The sequence below is a fragment of the Mirounga leonina genome, unplaced genomic scaffold (assembly GCF_011800145.1).
Source record: "Mirounga leonina isolate KUSES-001 unplaced genomic scaffold, KU_Mleo_1.0 Mir_366, whole genome shotgun sequence".
NCBI classification, from domain to species: Eukaryota; Metazoa; Chordata; class Mammalia; order Carnivora; family Phocidae; genus Mirounga; species Mirounga leonina.
In genome coordinates, this window is record NW_023270709.1 from 864,580 (window position 1) to 879,000 (window position 14,421).

A 14,421-nucleotide genomic window follows, 5' to 3' on the forward strand; every position below is an offset into this window, starting at 1 on the left:
ACCAAAGAGAACTACAGTTCCCAGAAGGCCTTGAATTGGCCTCAGGTGCCCCATAGCCCAACCACGGGCTTCTATCAAATACTGCGTGTGAAATCGTAACAGGGTTTTTTCTGAACTTTGACCAGAATGTAATCCGTAAAGGGATGGTACCCTAAATAATGCTATCAAGGTTGTATATTTTGGTGTAATATTCATAATTCCACTGTTAGCTGGGCTTATGACCCGCGTAGTGCCTGACTATGCTTGGGAGGTGTTTGGCAAAAAAAAAAAAAAAAAAGGTTACTTAGTAGTGTCACCAGGCAGTAATAACTCTTGGGCCTCTGGGGGCTTACTTGGATCCCTAGTGCACATGGTGGCGTAACAGGTCTGGCATAAACAGAAGAGACATTTAGCCCCAGGTTTTCAAAAGGGGACGCTGCTCCAGGAGACATGAAGCAGCAAGGTAAAAGCAGTCGAGCAAAGGTGTCCTCCGCGCGTTCCCACTGTCCCCTTCCTGCTCGTTAGAGAAGCGAGGCCAAAACGGAGCCCGAGTCTTCTATCTGGCGACCCAGAAACCAGAAAGCACCCAGAGGCGGGAGAAGCCTAGGCGGGCCAGATTGGAAAGACAGCCGCTGCCAAGAGCCGTGAGGGTCAGACACTTCTTTCGTTACCTAAAAACAGGCGGGGGATGGAGAAGCCACACCTGGACCCAGGCGTGCCTCACCTTCGGCTCCCCGCTGAGCTGACGCCAGGATTGGCAGGAATTCTCCCCTGCAGCCCCCGGCTTAGGACAGCCACTGCCATTTCCGAAGCGGCTCTCGGGGGGAAAATGGCCAGAAAGCGCGTAGTGGCTCCTTTAAGGCTCCTCCTAGCCCTCCCTCCCCCGCCCACGTGACCCGGGGCGGCCGCGCGCCGGCTCGGCCCCCCGCGCAAGCGGCGATGGCGGCGGCGGCGGGAGCTGCAGCGGCGACGGCCGCCGAGGTGCGGAAGGGGAGGGGGAGAGGCGGGTGCATGCCCGCGCGCGCGCCCGGGGGAAGCGCGCGCCCGTGCAATGCTCCGGGGGTGCAACGGGGCCGGGGGGCCCGGACGGGACCTGCAGCAATCCGGAGGGCCAGCACCGGGGGCGGATGAGGGGACCAGGGGGTGGGAGGTGGGGGGAGTGGGCACGGAGGCGCGCGTGCAGCCGCCGGCTGCCCCCGAGTGGGCGGCGGGCGCCGGGGCCCCAGGAGCACGCGCGAGGGGCACGAGGGGCCGTCCACCGGGCTGGGGGGCAGCGGGCGCTGGAGGGGTTGGTGCCCGGGGTCCCCGCGGCCTGGGGGACAAAGGGGGAGCGGCGCGTGCAGCCGGGAGGAGGGGGCGGGGCCGGGGCGCAGAGGCCCCGCCCCCTCCCCCTCCTCTCTTCTCGGCCCCTGAGATGCGGGGTCTGCCGAGAGGGAGGGGGTTAATGCGGGCCCGGGGGAGGGGTCGTGCGGCCCCCCCGGGCAGCCGAGGCCGCGGAAGGGGGGGCCCCCATAGAGGAAGAGGTAGGCCCCGGAGCCTACTCTCTCTTCCCAGAGCCCAGGCGTCCTGGGCTCCCCAACTTCCTACTGGGCTGACCAGCCCTCCTATACCTTGTGTCCCCTGCCAGGGGGAGGCCCCTGCTGAGATGGGGGCGCTGGTGCTGGAGAAGGAGCCTAGAGGAGCCACGGAGAGAGGTGAGTGCAGTAGAAACGGGCCCAGTTGGACCTTCACCTCCCCCAACACAGGATTCCCTGAGACCTTAGCCCTAAACTTTTTATTTTCCCTTACAGTTCATGGTTCTTTGGGGGACACCCCTCGTAGTGAAGAGACCCTGCCCAAGGCCAGCCCTGACTCCCTGGAGCCTGCTGGCCCCTCATCCCCAGCCTCTGTCACAGTCACCGTGGGCGATGAGGGGGCTGACACCCCGGTGGGAGCCACACCACTCATTGGGGATGAACCTGAGAATCTCGAGGGAGATGGGGACCTCCATGGGGGTCGCATCCTGCTGGGTGAGAGGCTGGGGAGCCTGGAGGGGTGAGGTGGGGTATCCTCTGACCACTTTCCATCTTATCTTGCCTCTGTCTGCCTGCCTGCTTGTCTGTCTTCCAGGCCATGCCACAAAGTCATTCCCCTCTTCCCCCAGCAAGGGGGGTGCCTGTCCCAGCCGGGCCAAGATGTCAATGACAGGGGCTGGAAAATCACCCCCATCAGTCCAGAGTTTGGCTATGCGGCTGCTGAGTATGCCGGGGGCCCAGGGGGCAGCCACAGCAGGGCCTGAACCCCCTGTGGCCACACCCAGCCCAGAGGGGCAGCCCAAGGTCCACCGAGCCAGAAAAACCATGTCCAAACCAGGAAATGGGCAGGTGAGGATTGGGGGGGGAGGCATGGGGGTGGGGAGACCAGAGTAATCCACTGTGAACCCCTTGTGGACTTTTTTTTACAGTTTAGCTTCAGAGTTTTTCTCATCTATTCATGGCTCCACGTATTTACCTAGGGGCTACTGTGTGTCAAATTCTGGGCTGGGCTTAATCTGAACAAACAGACAAGTTCCTGTCTTCCTGGAGTTTACATTCTTGGGGAGAGGGAAATAGAAAAAACAAAGGTTCGAGAGTTAACGATGTAGACGTAGTAATTATTCTTATGATAATGACTGTCTAAGGAACTTCAAATTCTCTACCTCAAAGTAGGCCCCAAGGGAGCTTTTTCCTCCCTTTGAAACTGCTCCTACTTCTTTTTTCAAAGGGTTTCTAAGGGTTTTTACTGTGAATCCCTACAGGGAAGGAGGTGAAGGAAAGGACAAAAGCCCCAGAATTTCAGAAGCTTTATGACAATGTTTTTGGGGCTCCTGGTATCATTTTGTTCTGGATATGGTTTAGGCAGCTTTGGTCAAGGCATGAACCTTTGTTTTCTCATCTATAAAATGGGTAAAGAGGGTCTGCTTCTGAGTGCTTGAAGAGGTAAGTGTTAGGTGTGGGATGTGCTTAACACATCCTCTTGGGAGACAGGAGTTCTCGTCATTGCCACATTCTGGTTTATTGGGGCTTCAGATGGCATTTTTGAGGGTGTGGCTCACCCACCCCACCCTCATCCAGGGCTCCAGGCTAATCCAGGCAGAACTACAGATGTTCCCTGACCCTAAGTGTGCTCCCTCTTGGCCCCTAGCCCCCAGTCCCTGAGAAGCGGCCCCCTGAAGTGCAGCATTTCCGCATGAGTGATGACGTGCACTCGATGGGGAAGATGACCTCAGGTCAGTCCCACCCCCCACCCACCCGCCACTTGATAAGACCTGTCCTGAGGGTTTAAGGACAGGCCTTACTCCTTTTTCTCTCTCTCTCTCTTCTTCCAGAGGTGGCCAAAAGGAGGAAGCTGAACGCAGGAGGTGGCCTGGTAAGCCTGGAGAGGCAGAAAACAAGGCCTCTCCATCTTGGGGGTGGGGGGGGTCCCCAGGGGAAGTGGGAGGGGGGACTACCAGCAGCTTCCATTTTTCTGATCTTCTCCTAGTCAGAGGAGTTGGGTTCTACGCGGGGTTCGGGAGAAGTGACCGTGGAGAAAGGGGATCCAGGGTCCCTGGAGGAGTGGGAGACAGTGGTGGGGGACGACTTCAGCCTGTACTACGACTCCTATTCTGTGGATGAGCGTGTGGACTCTGACAGCAAGGTGAGGAGGAGCCAGCCTACCTCCCTGCCAGCACCCACCTCGCCCAAGGCTCACTCTCCAGTCCTTCCTGCCCATGCCCACCCCCACCCCCCGGCTCTCTTTCCTTTTTACCTTGTGACACCCCCTAATTCACCACCCCATCCTCTCAATTTCCTCCCCATGTGTGCTCCGCCCCAGCCCATCCCCTTGCCCCTCCCCAAGGTGGTAACCGCCCTCCTGGACTTTGGGTTTAGCATCCCATTTTGTTGTTTATTTGTTGTTTGCTTATTTATTGTTTCGCTCTTGGTTTGGTTTTGTCTCATACGTGTTTGCTTATGCAGTATAATGCTGTTCTACCCGTATGCTTTTTATTTAACATGATATCATGAGAAATTTCAAATACGTAAAAAAACAAAGGGTGAGCTCTCACGAAGCCTCAGCCGGCTCCAGCAATTGTCAGTACACAGCGGCTCTTGACTCAGCTCTTCCTCCCCCAGCCTGCCCACCTCCAGGACCGTTGTAAAGTAGCCATCACATCATTTTATCTGGAACTGTTTCCATATGTATCTCTAAACATGAGGCCTCTTCCTGTGTTTTAATATCACGGCTTCACTGTGTTCACAACCTCGGAAATGTCCCGGTGACTCCTTAAAACCATCACCCGGCTACCAGGGTTCACGATGCCTCTGTGGTTTCGTAAATGGGGTTTTGTTTGTCCAGATTCAAAAGCGCTCCATCCACTGGTTTGATTGACATTTGCCTTAGGTCTCTCTTGATGCATGGGTGCCCGTGCCGTGGCTTTGAAAAAGAAGTTTTTCTTGTCATTTATTTGTTGGAGGAACCAGGTCACTTGTAATACAGAATTCCTCAAATTTAGGTATTTGCTGATTGGGTGGGGACTGACATGTTCCTCCCTGCCCAATGTTTCTTGTAAACTAGATCTAGAAGCAACGATCAGCTTCGGGTGATTTGGGGTTTGTTTTGTTTTGTTTTGTTTTTAATGGTGAGAAGATTGATAGCTAGTATGCATGCTTCCTGTTGCATGACATCAGGAGGCATAGAGCATCTCATCTTTTTATTAGTCCTATTTAAGATTGGTCCGTGGATTTCCGGAATGTCAACTTCATCCTCATTGTAAAGTTCCTCATGAGCTTTTCAACTAGTGTTTTGAGCAGCCGTGGATAGTCTTGTCTATGTGTGAACTTCATAAATAGTATTAAACTATATGCTTGTTTTCTGGAACTTTCTTTTCCTTATTCTGTTGCCAAGATTCGCACACATTGTTGTAAGTGAGATTTTGACAGCTAACATTCAGCACCCTTTCTCTCTTTTCCTGTCCATGCTCACCTCCTGCAGGGAGCCATCCTGGGATTGTAGTCGTAGCTCTTTATCCTGCTTCATTGTCTGAGTCTTGGGGGTTGGATATGTCCTGCCCTGCCTGTCTCCCAATTCCCCCCAAGAGAGGGCTGTGGCCTGGAGGTTGCTGTTTCCTCAAGCCTGCCTTTCCTCTCTCCCAGTCTGAGGTTGAAGCTCTGGCTGAACAACTGAGTGAGGAAGAAGAAGAAGAGGAGGAGGAGGAAGAGGAAGAAGAAGAAGAGGAGGAGGAAGAGGAAGAAGAAGAGGAGGACGAGGAGTCAGGCAATCAGTCTGACAGGGTAAGGGCTGGAGGCTAGCATCCCAAGGAGTGGGGGACTGTGGGGCCGGAGGTCTGAGTCCTCAGAGGGGAGGAGGGGTCGTGGGCTGGGGGCCAGGCTCTCTAGTTCTTCCTCCATCCCAGAGTGGCTCCAGTGGCCGGCGCAAAGCCAAGAAGAAATGGCGGAAGGACAGCCCATGGGTGAAGCCGTCCAGGAAACGGCGGAAGCGCGAGCCTCCCCGGGCCAAGGAGCCACGAGGTGAGGAGGCTCCTCTGCTTTTGGGTCCCCTCCTCCAGCCCCCCTCCCGGCCCCCAGAGAGCGTACACTAACACATGCCCACACATGTGCTCATGCACGTACACCCGCATGTACCCACGCGTCCGGGCACCTGTGAGCTCGCGCTCTCACTCTCTCTGTCTCTGTGTCAGGAGTGAATGGTGTGGGCTCCTCAGGCCCCAGTGAGTACATGGAGGTCCCTCTGGGGTCCCTGGAGCTGCCCAGCGAGGGGACCCTCTCCCCCAACCACGCTGGTAATTGCCAATTGCTGGGACGGCGAGCCGCTAGGGGGCACCCTCTGGGCTGGAGGGAACGGGGAGGAGGGGGACCCCGCTGGAGCCGAGGTGTCCGTCCATGGCCAGGCTTTGGGAGTTCTAGAGCACAGAGGGGAAGGCATGGCGGGGGTGAGAGGCCGCACCAGGGGTCCCTGTGGGTGATGGGGATGGCCTCCCTCAGCTCCCTTTTTCCTCCGTCCAAGGGGTCTCCAATGACACATCTTCCCTGGAGACGGAGCGGGGCTTTGAGGAGTTGCCGCTCTGCAGCTGCCGCATGGAGGCTCCCAAGATCGACCGCATCAGTGAGAGAGCTGGCCACAAGTGCATGGCCACAGAGAGTGTGGATGGAGAGGTGGGCCTGAGGACCGGTAGGAGAGGTGCCGGCGGTGGGGACGCGGCTCCAGGCCGCAGCCTCACCCGCTCCCTGCCCGTTCACACCGCCACAGCTGTCAGGCTGCAATGCCGCCATCCTCAAGCGGGAGACCATGAGGCCGTCGAGCCGCGTGGCGCTCATGGTGCTCTGTGAGACCCACCGTGCCCGCATGGTCAAGCACCACTGCTGCCCAGGCTGTGGCTACTTCTGTACAGCGGTGAGCGACCGGTGGGGCGGACAGGCCGCTGTGCCCCACAGGGGAGGGCTCTCCCGGAGCCTGACCGCCTTGTTCCCCAGGGCACCTTCCTGGAGTGCCACCCCGACTTCCGTGTGGCCCACCGCTTCCACAAGGCCTGTGTGTCCCAGCTGAACGGCATGGTCTTCTGTCCCCACTGTGGGGAGGATGCATCTGAGGCCCAGGAGGTGACCATCCCCCGGGGGGATGGGGTGACCCCACCAGCTGGCACTGCAGCCCCTGCCCCCCCACCCCTGGCTCAGGATGCCCCCGGGAGAGCAGACACTTCCCAGCCCAGGTACTGGCCTCCCCCTTCCCAACTGTCCGTTCCCTGCCCAGCGCCACTGCTTGTAGACATCAGCACCTTCTCCCTCAGTGCCCGGATGCGAGGGCATGGGGAGCCCCGGCGCCCACCCTGCGACCCTCTGGCTGACACCATCGACAGCTCGGGGCCCTCCTTGACCCTTCCCAACGGGGGCTGCCTGTCAGCTGTGGGGCTGCCCCCGGGGCCCGGCCGTGAGGCCCTGGAGAAAGCCCTGGTCATCCAGGAGTCCGAGAGGTGAATGAGGGGTTGCTCTCGGGCAGGGCGGCTGGGGCTGGGGCTGGGAGGTGGGTCCGCAGGTGCTGAGGGGGATGCTCCTTCTGAGGAGCCCACCCCTCTCCCTCACCGTGGCAGGCGGAAGAAACTCCGTTTCCACCCCCGGCAGTTGTACCTATCAGTGAAGCAGGGGGAGCTGCAGAAGGTGATCCTGATGCTATGTGAGTATTCCGCTCACTCATTTGTTCCGTGAACCTTGCTGGAACAGCAGTCACCCACCAGACGCTGGGTTCAGGGCTGGGAGCAGTGAAGGTCATCGTCCTTCTCTAAGTCACTTAGCGGGGAGGGGGAGACAGACACACAGATAACCTGTGATGATGGGGACAGTGGTGACAACGAGCACATAGGTGCTGGGGACGGTGCTGTTCACTTCAGCCTTCCCAGTGGAAGCTCGCAGAGGTTAACTACATTGCCTAGGAGGGGGCCCTGACATAGCCTTCCCGGAGGAGGTCCCACCTGCCTCCCCCCCGCCCCACCCCCCCAGCTCACTTACCACTTGTTCCTCCCTCTTCCGGTGTGGCGGGCTCTCCCCGCAGTGGACAACCTGGACCCCAACTTCCAGAGCGATCAGCAGAGCAAGCGCACACCCCTGCACGCGGCTGCCCAGAAGGGCTCCGTGGAGATCTGCCACGTGCTGCTGCAGGTCAGCCCAGGCCCGGCCCTCGCACCCCCTCCCGCGCCCAGCCCTTCTGCGGCGCCAGCCCACGTGCGCCCTCCTTGCAGGCGGGAGCCAACATCAACGCGGTAGACAAGCAGCAGCGGACGCCGCTGATGGAGGCCGTGGTGAACAACCACCTGGAGGTAGCCCGCTACATGGTGCAGCGTGGCGGCTGCGTGTACAGCAAGGTGTGCCGGCAGGCCAGCCGGGGCGCGGGCCACAGGCCGGGTCTGACGTGCCGGCAGGGCACTCATCTGCCCGCATTTCCCTCAGGAGGAGGACGGCTCCACCTGCCTCCACCATGCAGCCAAAATTGGGAACTTGGAGATGGTCAGCCTGCTGCTCAGCACGGGACAGGTGGACGTCAACGCCCAGGTCAGCGGCCTGGCTGCCTGCCCAGCCCCCTTCCTCTGGGTCCTGGGCTCAGCTTCGGGCTCCGGGCCCCCTTTCGGCCTCCACGGACCTCTGACCCTTTCCCTGAATCTCAGCCCTGTTCCGGTCTGTCCCCATCTCTTTCTCCCTCCTCGTTTGTATTATTTACTTTTCTTTTTTTTTGCTTCTTTCTATCAGTTTCCAGAACGATGAGTTGCTGCCTTAATCTCTAGAAATGTGCAGGGATGTATGTGGTTGGCTCCATAGCTCAGGGCTTAGAGCACTGGTCTCGTAGAAACGTGCAGTGATGCTCTTTATTACCTCTTAGTTTGTCGTATGTAGGGTGTGTTTCGGCCTATTACAGTCCCTCTTCAATCTGAATTGTTCCGTTGTTTGTCCAGGAGGAGCCCTTCAACTAGGCTCCTGTGGCTTTTGATACGACCCAGCAACTTCTGAGAGCATCTTTACCTTTTTAGCAAGTTTCCTGCACCAGGCTCAATCTGCCATTTCTCTAAGAGACTGGTTCCTTTAAATGGGAAATATTTTTTAGAGACTGCAGTCTGGGTGTTTAGGAGCGGTTTTGCTGTTGGGTCATCGTACTCTAGGACTTTTGAGTGGAAAGACCTAGGAAAGGTGTGTTTTTTAGAAAGAGAAATTATTCCACAACTTTGAGTAGTAGACGCTATTAGTCCCGTTTCACAGATTGGGAAACTGAGACCCAGAGAGGTGAAGAGACTTAACCCAGGGTCCCACACCATGTGAGTGGTGGAGCTGAGACTCATGCTTGGAGTCTAGCTCTGGAGCCTATGCTCTAGACCACACGCTGCTTTGGTAAGCAGGGCCAGCTGCTGGGCGGACCCGGGCGGACCCCGGGCCCCTCACCCTCCTCCCTCTCTCCCCACCCACAGGACAGTGGGGGGTGGACGCCCATCATCTGGGCCGCAGAGCACAAGCACATTGAGGTGATCCGCATGCTGCTGACCCGGGGTGCCGACGTCACGCTCACAGACAACGTGAGAGTTTGGCAGGGGTTGGGGGAGGTGGGGGCTGCTCTGGCCCTCTCTGAGCTGGGTTCAAGGGCTCACGGCTTGGGCACACCCCCGCCCTTCCCACCTGCATAGGAGGAAAACATCTGCCTGCACTGGGCTTCCTTCACCGGCAGTGCGGCCATCGCCGAGGTCCTCCTCAATGCCCGCTGCGACCTCCATGCTGTCAACTACCACGGGGACACGCCCCTGCACATCGCGGCACGGGAGAGCTACCACGACTGCGTGCTGTGAGCCCCTGCCCGCCCCACAGCCTGGCACCCCAACGCCGGCTCGCGGCCCCGGGCCCCACAGGCTTCCTGTCCCCTCCCAGGTTGTTCCTGTCACGCGGGGCGAACCCGGAACTACGCAACAAGGAAGGGGACACGGCATGGGACCTGACTCCCGAGCGCTCCGATGTGTGGTTTGCGCTGCAGCTCAACCGCAAGCTTCGGCTGGGAGTGGGAAATCGGGCCGTCCGCACTGAGAAGATTATCTGCCGGTGAGCCCAGGGCCCTCTGCACCCGGAACAGCCTTCTGCCCCCTCCCCAAGCCCTGTTGAACCCTCAGAACATCCCTCGGACCCTCCCCAGGCTCGTTGAATCCCCAGAGCCAACCCCCAACCAGGATGCCAGATACAGTAAATGAGAATAGAGCTAAATGAGGATTTCAGAGGAGCCGCACGTTTTTTAGTGTTAAGAGGGTCCCATGCAGTAGTGGGAACATATCTATAGTAAAAAAATTTCTTAGTTATCTGAAATCCAGTTTTCATGGGGTGTCCTGCAGTTTATTTGGCAACCTTCCTCCCCCTGCCCCCCCACCCAGAACCACTCCCTTCCGTCCCACGGCCCCAGGAACCTCTCAGGCCTCTCCTTGCACCTAGTGGACCCCCGCACCCCCTCCTTTAGTGCCCCCAGCCCCATCTCCCTTCTGTCAGGGATGTGGCTCGGGGCTATGAGAACGTGCCTATTCCCTGTGTCAACGGCGTGGACGGGGAGCCCTGCCCTGAGGATTACAAGTACATCTCGGAGAACTGTGAGACATCTACCATGAACATCGACCGTAACATCACCCACTTGCAAGTGAGTGGGGGGTCCTGCGCCCTCTCAGAGGGACATCCAGGGCTACCAGGGACAGTGGGCAAGTCGTGGGCCAATAGGGGAGCGGGGCCGAGAGGGAACTCGAGTGTGGGCTTCCATCTGGGAAAGGGTCCCTTTTTTAGGCCACATGAAGGTGTATGGGCTCACGGTAGCCCCGGGACACCCCTGTCAGCAACATCTTGATTCCCCCTCACACTGGGACCATCAGCACCCACTGTCCTAAAATAATGATCTCAGAGGAAGGCCAGTGGCTGTGGGTCAGGGAGCGCTGGTTGCTGAGGGGACAAGGCCGCTTCTGAGGGCCGAGCTAACCCCTGCCCCCTGCCCCAGCACTGCACTTGCGTGGATGACTGTTCCAGTTCCAACTGCCTCTGCGGCCAGCTCAGCATTCGCTGCTGGTACGACAAGGTGCGTGCGCTCGCCCCGCTCGCCGCCGCCGGGATGCAAACCAGCGGCCCGCTGGGGTTCCTGGTCTCTGAGCTCGGCTCGCGTGGCCTCCCCCAGCCCATCCTCCCCGGCTGTGGGGTTGGGAGCCGCAGCAGGCACCACGTGGAAACCACTCGTCCTTCCCTCCCTCGACCCCAGGATGGGCGGCTGCTCCAGGAATTTAACAAGATCGAGCCCCCACTGATCTTCGAGTGTAACCAGGCATGCTCCTGCTGGAGAAACTGCAAGAACCGGGTGGTGCAGAGCGGCATCAAGTGAGGCCCCCCTGCAGCCCGCCCTCAGCCCGCCTCACCCCCGCGCCCTTCCACCTAACAGCAGCCTCTCTCCCGCCCCCCAGAGTGCGACTGCAGCTCTACCGAACAGCCAAGATGGGCTGGGGGGTCCGTGCCCTGCAGACCATCCCCCAGGGGACCTTCATCTGCGAGTGAGTAGGGGTCGGGTGCTGGGTGCCCACCCGCCACTGACTCTCCAATCTCCCTCTGCTCTCCTCCCTGACGGGCCCCACCCCTTCTCACCGCACCTCCCTGGCCAGACTGCACCTGCCCCCAGCCTGCCCAGACCGCAGAGCCTCCTGCCACCACCACCACATCGCCCCTTCCCTGCCTTTCCAAGCTGGGAGACAGACCTGGGTCTGAGCCGCACTCTGCCGCTGAGCGTCCTCGGCCAAGTTCTTAACCTCTCTGAGCCTCATTTCTCTGCTCTGCAAAATGGAGGTGATAAGACAACCTTTCCATCCACCTCCACTTTCTTTTCCCAGCATCTGTCACCCCCCTGTCCCCTGCCCGGCTCCTCCCCCATGGCTTGCAGACTTCATCTAGGCTTCCTTTGGCCCCATTACCCTATTTAAGGGACCATCCTTTTTTTTTTTTCTTTTTTTTTTAAGATTTTATTTATTTATTTGAGAGAGAGAAAACAAGTGGGGTGGGGGCAGAGGGAGAAGCAGGCTCCCCACTGAGCAGGGAGCCCGATGCAGGGCTTGATGTGGAACTCAATCCCAGGACTCTGGGATCATGACTTGAGCCGAAGGCAGATGCTTAACTGGGCCACCTTGGCACCCCCATTTCCTCTTTATTGGGTCATCTCTTCCTGCTCTGCAGGAAGCCTGCTTCTCCCTCTCCCACTCCCCCTGCTGTGTTCCTGTTCTCGCTATCTCTGTCTCTCTGTCAAATAAATAAATAAAAACCTTAAAAACCTAAATCTAAAAAAAAAAGAATAATTATTGGGTCATCTCTTGACTTGGTTCAAATGGCCCCTTCCTCCTGGACCTTGAGTTCCCCACCACGGGCTCACTGCTCATCCCGGCCGGAATCGGCCTCTGCCCTCACCCTTCGGCTGATGCCGCCTCTCGACAGCCTGCCCCCGCCCTGGGTCTTGGTCCTCGTTCCGGTGTCTGCTACCCGCCTTGCTCTGGCTCCCTCAGCGCTGTCCTCACCTGGACCCGCCCTTCCTTCCTCTTCACCACCTTTCCTTCCTCTGCTTTCTCAGGGTGGCTGTCCTTGTCCCCAGCGCCTTCCCAGAATCCCTCTTGGCCCCTGTGGCTCCACGCATTCTTGCAGGCCTGCCGTCCCGCCTGTCCTGCAGCCTGGCCTCGCCAGCATGGGCTCCTAGTACACTAAGCCTGCACGGATTGCCCCACCCAAACCAGCTGCCCACAGATACGGGTCCCCTTCGCCACAGGGGTTTGGCGTCTCCCTGCTCACTGATTGTTCCTCCGGCTCAGCTCAGGCCCTGCCCACCGGCCCCCAGCGTCCCCCACATATGCCAGTCCTGCCTGTTGTTCCAGCTGTCCAGCAGAGACCCCAGCTGGCTGCAGGAGGCCCTGTGTGTCCCCTCCCGTGTTGGTATCCCCTGTTCTTCCTCCTGCTCCTCACTCCGGCGGGGAGCTGCCCACCTCCCCCAGCCCGTGATGCCTGACGTCCGCTGTCCGGGCCCGCTCTGCCCTGGCTGCCCACCCCAGCCATGCAGATCTGTGGGATCCGTGGACGTGGAGCGGGGCAGCTGACAGATCGTGAAGGAGGATTCCGCGGGGTTGTGAGGAGGGACAGGGCCTGGAGCTGCCTCCCGATAACCCCCGCTCACCTTCAGAACCGCCACTTCCTGCCCTACAGGTATGTCGGGGAGCTGATCTCTGATGCCGAGGCTGATGTGAGAGAGGATGATTCCTACCTCTTCGACTTAGACAACAAGGTGAGCAGGAGACCCCTCTGTGCCTTGCAGCCAGGCAGCAGATGGAAACGTGGGAGGAGGGACTGGGGGTCCGTCCGTGGGTGGGGAGGTTGGCCAGGCAAGCAGGGTAGTGGGGGATGTGAAGTGCTGCCCTGCCCGCAGGATGGAGAGGTGTACTGCATCGATGCCCGTTACTATGGCAACATCAGCCGCTTCATCAACCACCTGTGTGACCCCAACATCATCCCCGTCCGGGTCTTCATGCTGCACCAAGACCTGCGCTTTCCACGCATTGCCTTCTTCAGTTCCCGAGACATCCGGACTGGGGAGGAGCTGGGGTGAGGTGTCTCTGGGGTGTGCCCGGGGCGTGGGAGATGCAGCGAGCCCGGGACCAGGTGCCGGAGGCTGGAGAGTGCCTGGGGTCTGGCATGGATTAGAGCCAAGCCTCTCAAGACAGTATGAATGGAGTCCTGGGCCTCGCAGATTTTGATTCAGTAGACTTGGGATGGAGCCCAGGATTCTGCACGTCTGACGAGCGCGCAGGCAGGGCTAGTGCGGCGGGTCCGTGCACAGAGAAGGGCTGGGCGCCTGTCGGAGACCGTTGAGGGTGGGTGCTTTGGGGCAGGCCTGGGCTGCTGGCTCTGGATCCCGTAGCCTCCTGTCCTCCTCCGACAGGTTTGACTACGGTGACCGCTTCTGGGACATCAAAAGCAAATACTTCACATGTCAGTGTGGCTCTGAGAAATGCAAGCACTCCGCCGAGGCCATCGCCCTGGAACAGAGCCGCCTGGCGCGCCTAGACCCCCACCCCGAGCTGCTGCCCGATTTCAGCTCCCTGCCCCCCGTCAATCCCTGAGAGCAGACCACACACGAATCCCACCCCCGGGTGGCCGCCCGCCAGCAGCCCCGTCGGCCACTTGCTGCTCACAGCCCACACCTTGGGGCGCTGCCATCTTCTCTCCCCTCCCCCTTCACACATTCCTTGGCCCGAGACCCCAGCCAGGCCCTGGAGGTCTGACAGCCCCTCTCTCCCAGAGCTGGTTCCTCCCTGGGAGGGTTAACTTCAGGGCTGGCCACTCCCTGTTCCCCATCCTCAGCTGAAGTTCGATGAATTGAAATTGGGCCTCTATGCCAGCTGGTATCCTTTGTTCTCAATAAATACTGGGTTTGGTAATAAACTGTCTTGATGATTGTTGGGGGGCCGGGGGCTTGGTCAGGGAGGAAACACACACAGCTAGAAGGAATGTGGGTCCAAGGGACCGAGCAGGATGGGAAGCAGGCTGGACAGGTGTGGCTGGTGTGGACAGCCACCCAAGGGGAGGGGAGGGTTGTGGGGAGACCACTGTGGACAGGGTCCAGTCAAGGGCTAAAAGGCAAATCTCAACACTTCATCTTCGGCAGGAGAATGTAGGTGTGAGTGAACCACAGCTGAAGTAATTTGCAAAAACAGGAAGGATTTCCTTAAAGCCTGCCCTGGTCCATGGAGCCCGTGGCAAGCAGGCAAGCAGCCCTGAGCCGGTCCCAGGCTCGGCCTTCCAGGCCTCCAGCAGGGCACTGCCCTGGTGGAGTTGAGAAGGAGGAACCAGAGTGTGTCGGGACCACAGGCGGAGGTGGGGCTGTGACGTGTGGGAGGGCGGGGCGGGCGGC

General features: G+C 59.2%; 1 protein-coding gene across 3 annotated transcripts; it reads left to right on the forward strand.

Annotated features, from left to right (window-relative positions):
• The first annotated feature begins 877 nt into the window (after positions 1 to 877).
• On the forward strand, positions 878 to 13,952 carry EHMT2 (euchromatic histone lysine methyltransferase 2). Of its 3 annotated transcripts, XM_035030542.1 has the most exons (28): positions 878 to 960; positions 1,607 to 1,673; positions 1,770 to 1,988; positions 2,089 to 2,342; positions 3,142 to 3,226; positions 3,326 to 3,366; positions 3,481 to 3,636; positions 5,133 to 5,270; positions 5,393 to 5,507; positions 5,678 to 5,779; positions 6,004 to 6,152; positions 6,247 to 6,390; positions 6,471 to 6,706; positions 6,785 to 6,967; positions 7,085 to 7,167; positions 7,543 to 7,649; positions 7,730 to 7,852; positions 7,938 to 8,039; positions 8,945 to 9,049; positions 9,158 to 9,312; positions 9,396 to 9,563; positions 9,999 to 10,143; positions 10,492 to 10,569; positions 10,747 to 10,862; positions 10,946 to 11,032; positions 12,717 to 12,795; positions 12,937 to 13,112; positions 13,450 to 13,952. In XM_035030542.1, the coding sequence occupies exons 1-28, from the start codon at positions 919 to 921 to the stop codon at positions 13,628 to 13,630; spliced, it is 3,636 nt and encodes a 1,211-aa protein (XP_034886433.1). In that variant the 5' UTR covers positions 878 to 918; the 3' UTR covers positions 13,631 to 13,952. The 3 variants fall into 3 exon arrangements, with proteins under 3 accessions (XP_034886433.1, XP_034886431.1, XP_034886432.1); XM_035030540.1 differs by lacking the exon at positions 878 to 960 and having other exon boundaries at positions 1,365 to 1,673; XM_035030541.1 differs by lacking the exons at positions 878 to 960; positions 10,492 to 10,569 and having other exon boundaries at positions 1,394 to 1,673.
• Positions 13,953 to 14,421: the final 469 nt, after the last annotated feature.

Bases quoted from the DNA above. Each gene is read 5' to 3' on its own strand.
- EHMT2 (XM_035030540.1), top strand. From the start codon at position 1,394: ATGCGGGGTCTGCCGAGAGGGAGGGGGTTAATGCGGGCCCGGGGGAGG. The intron at 1,674-1,769 runs GTGAGTGCAGTA...TTTCCCTTACAG, and splicing joins TAGAGGAGCCACGGAGAGAG to TTCATGGTTCTTTGGGGGAC. The intron at 5,271-5,392 runs GTAAGGGCTGGA...CCTCCATCCCAG, and splicing joins CAGGCAATCAGTCTGACAGG to AGTGGCTCCAGTGGCCGGCG.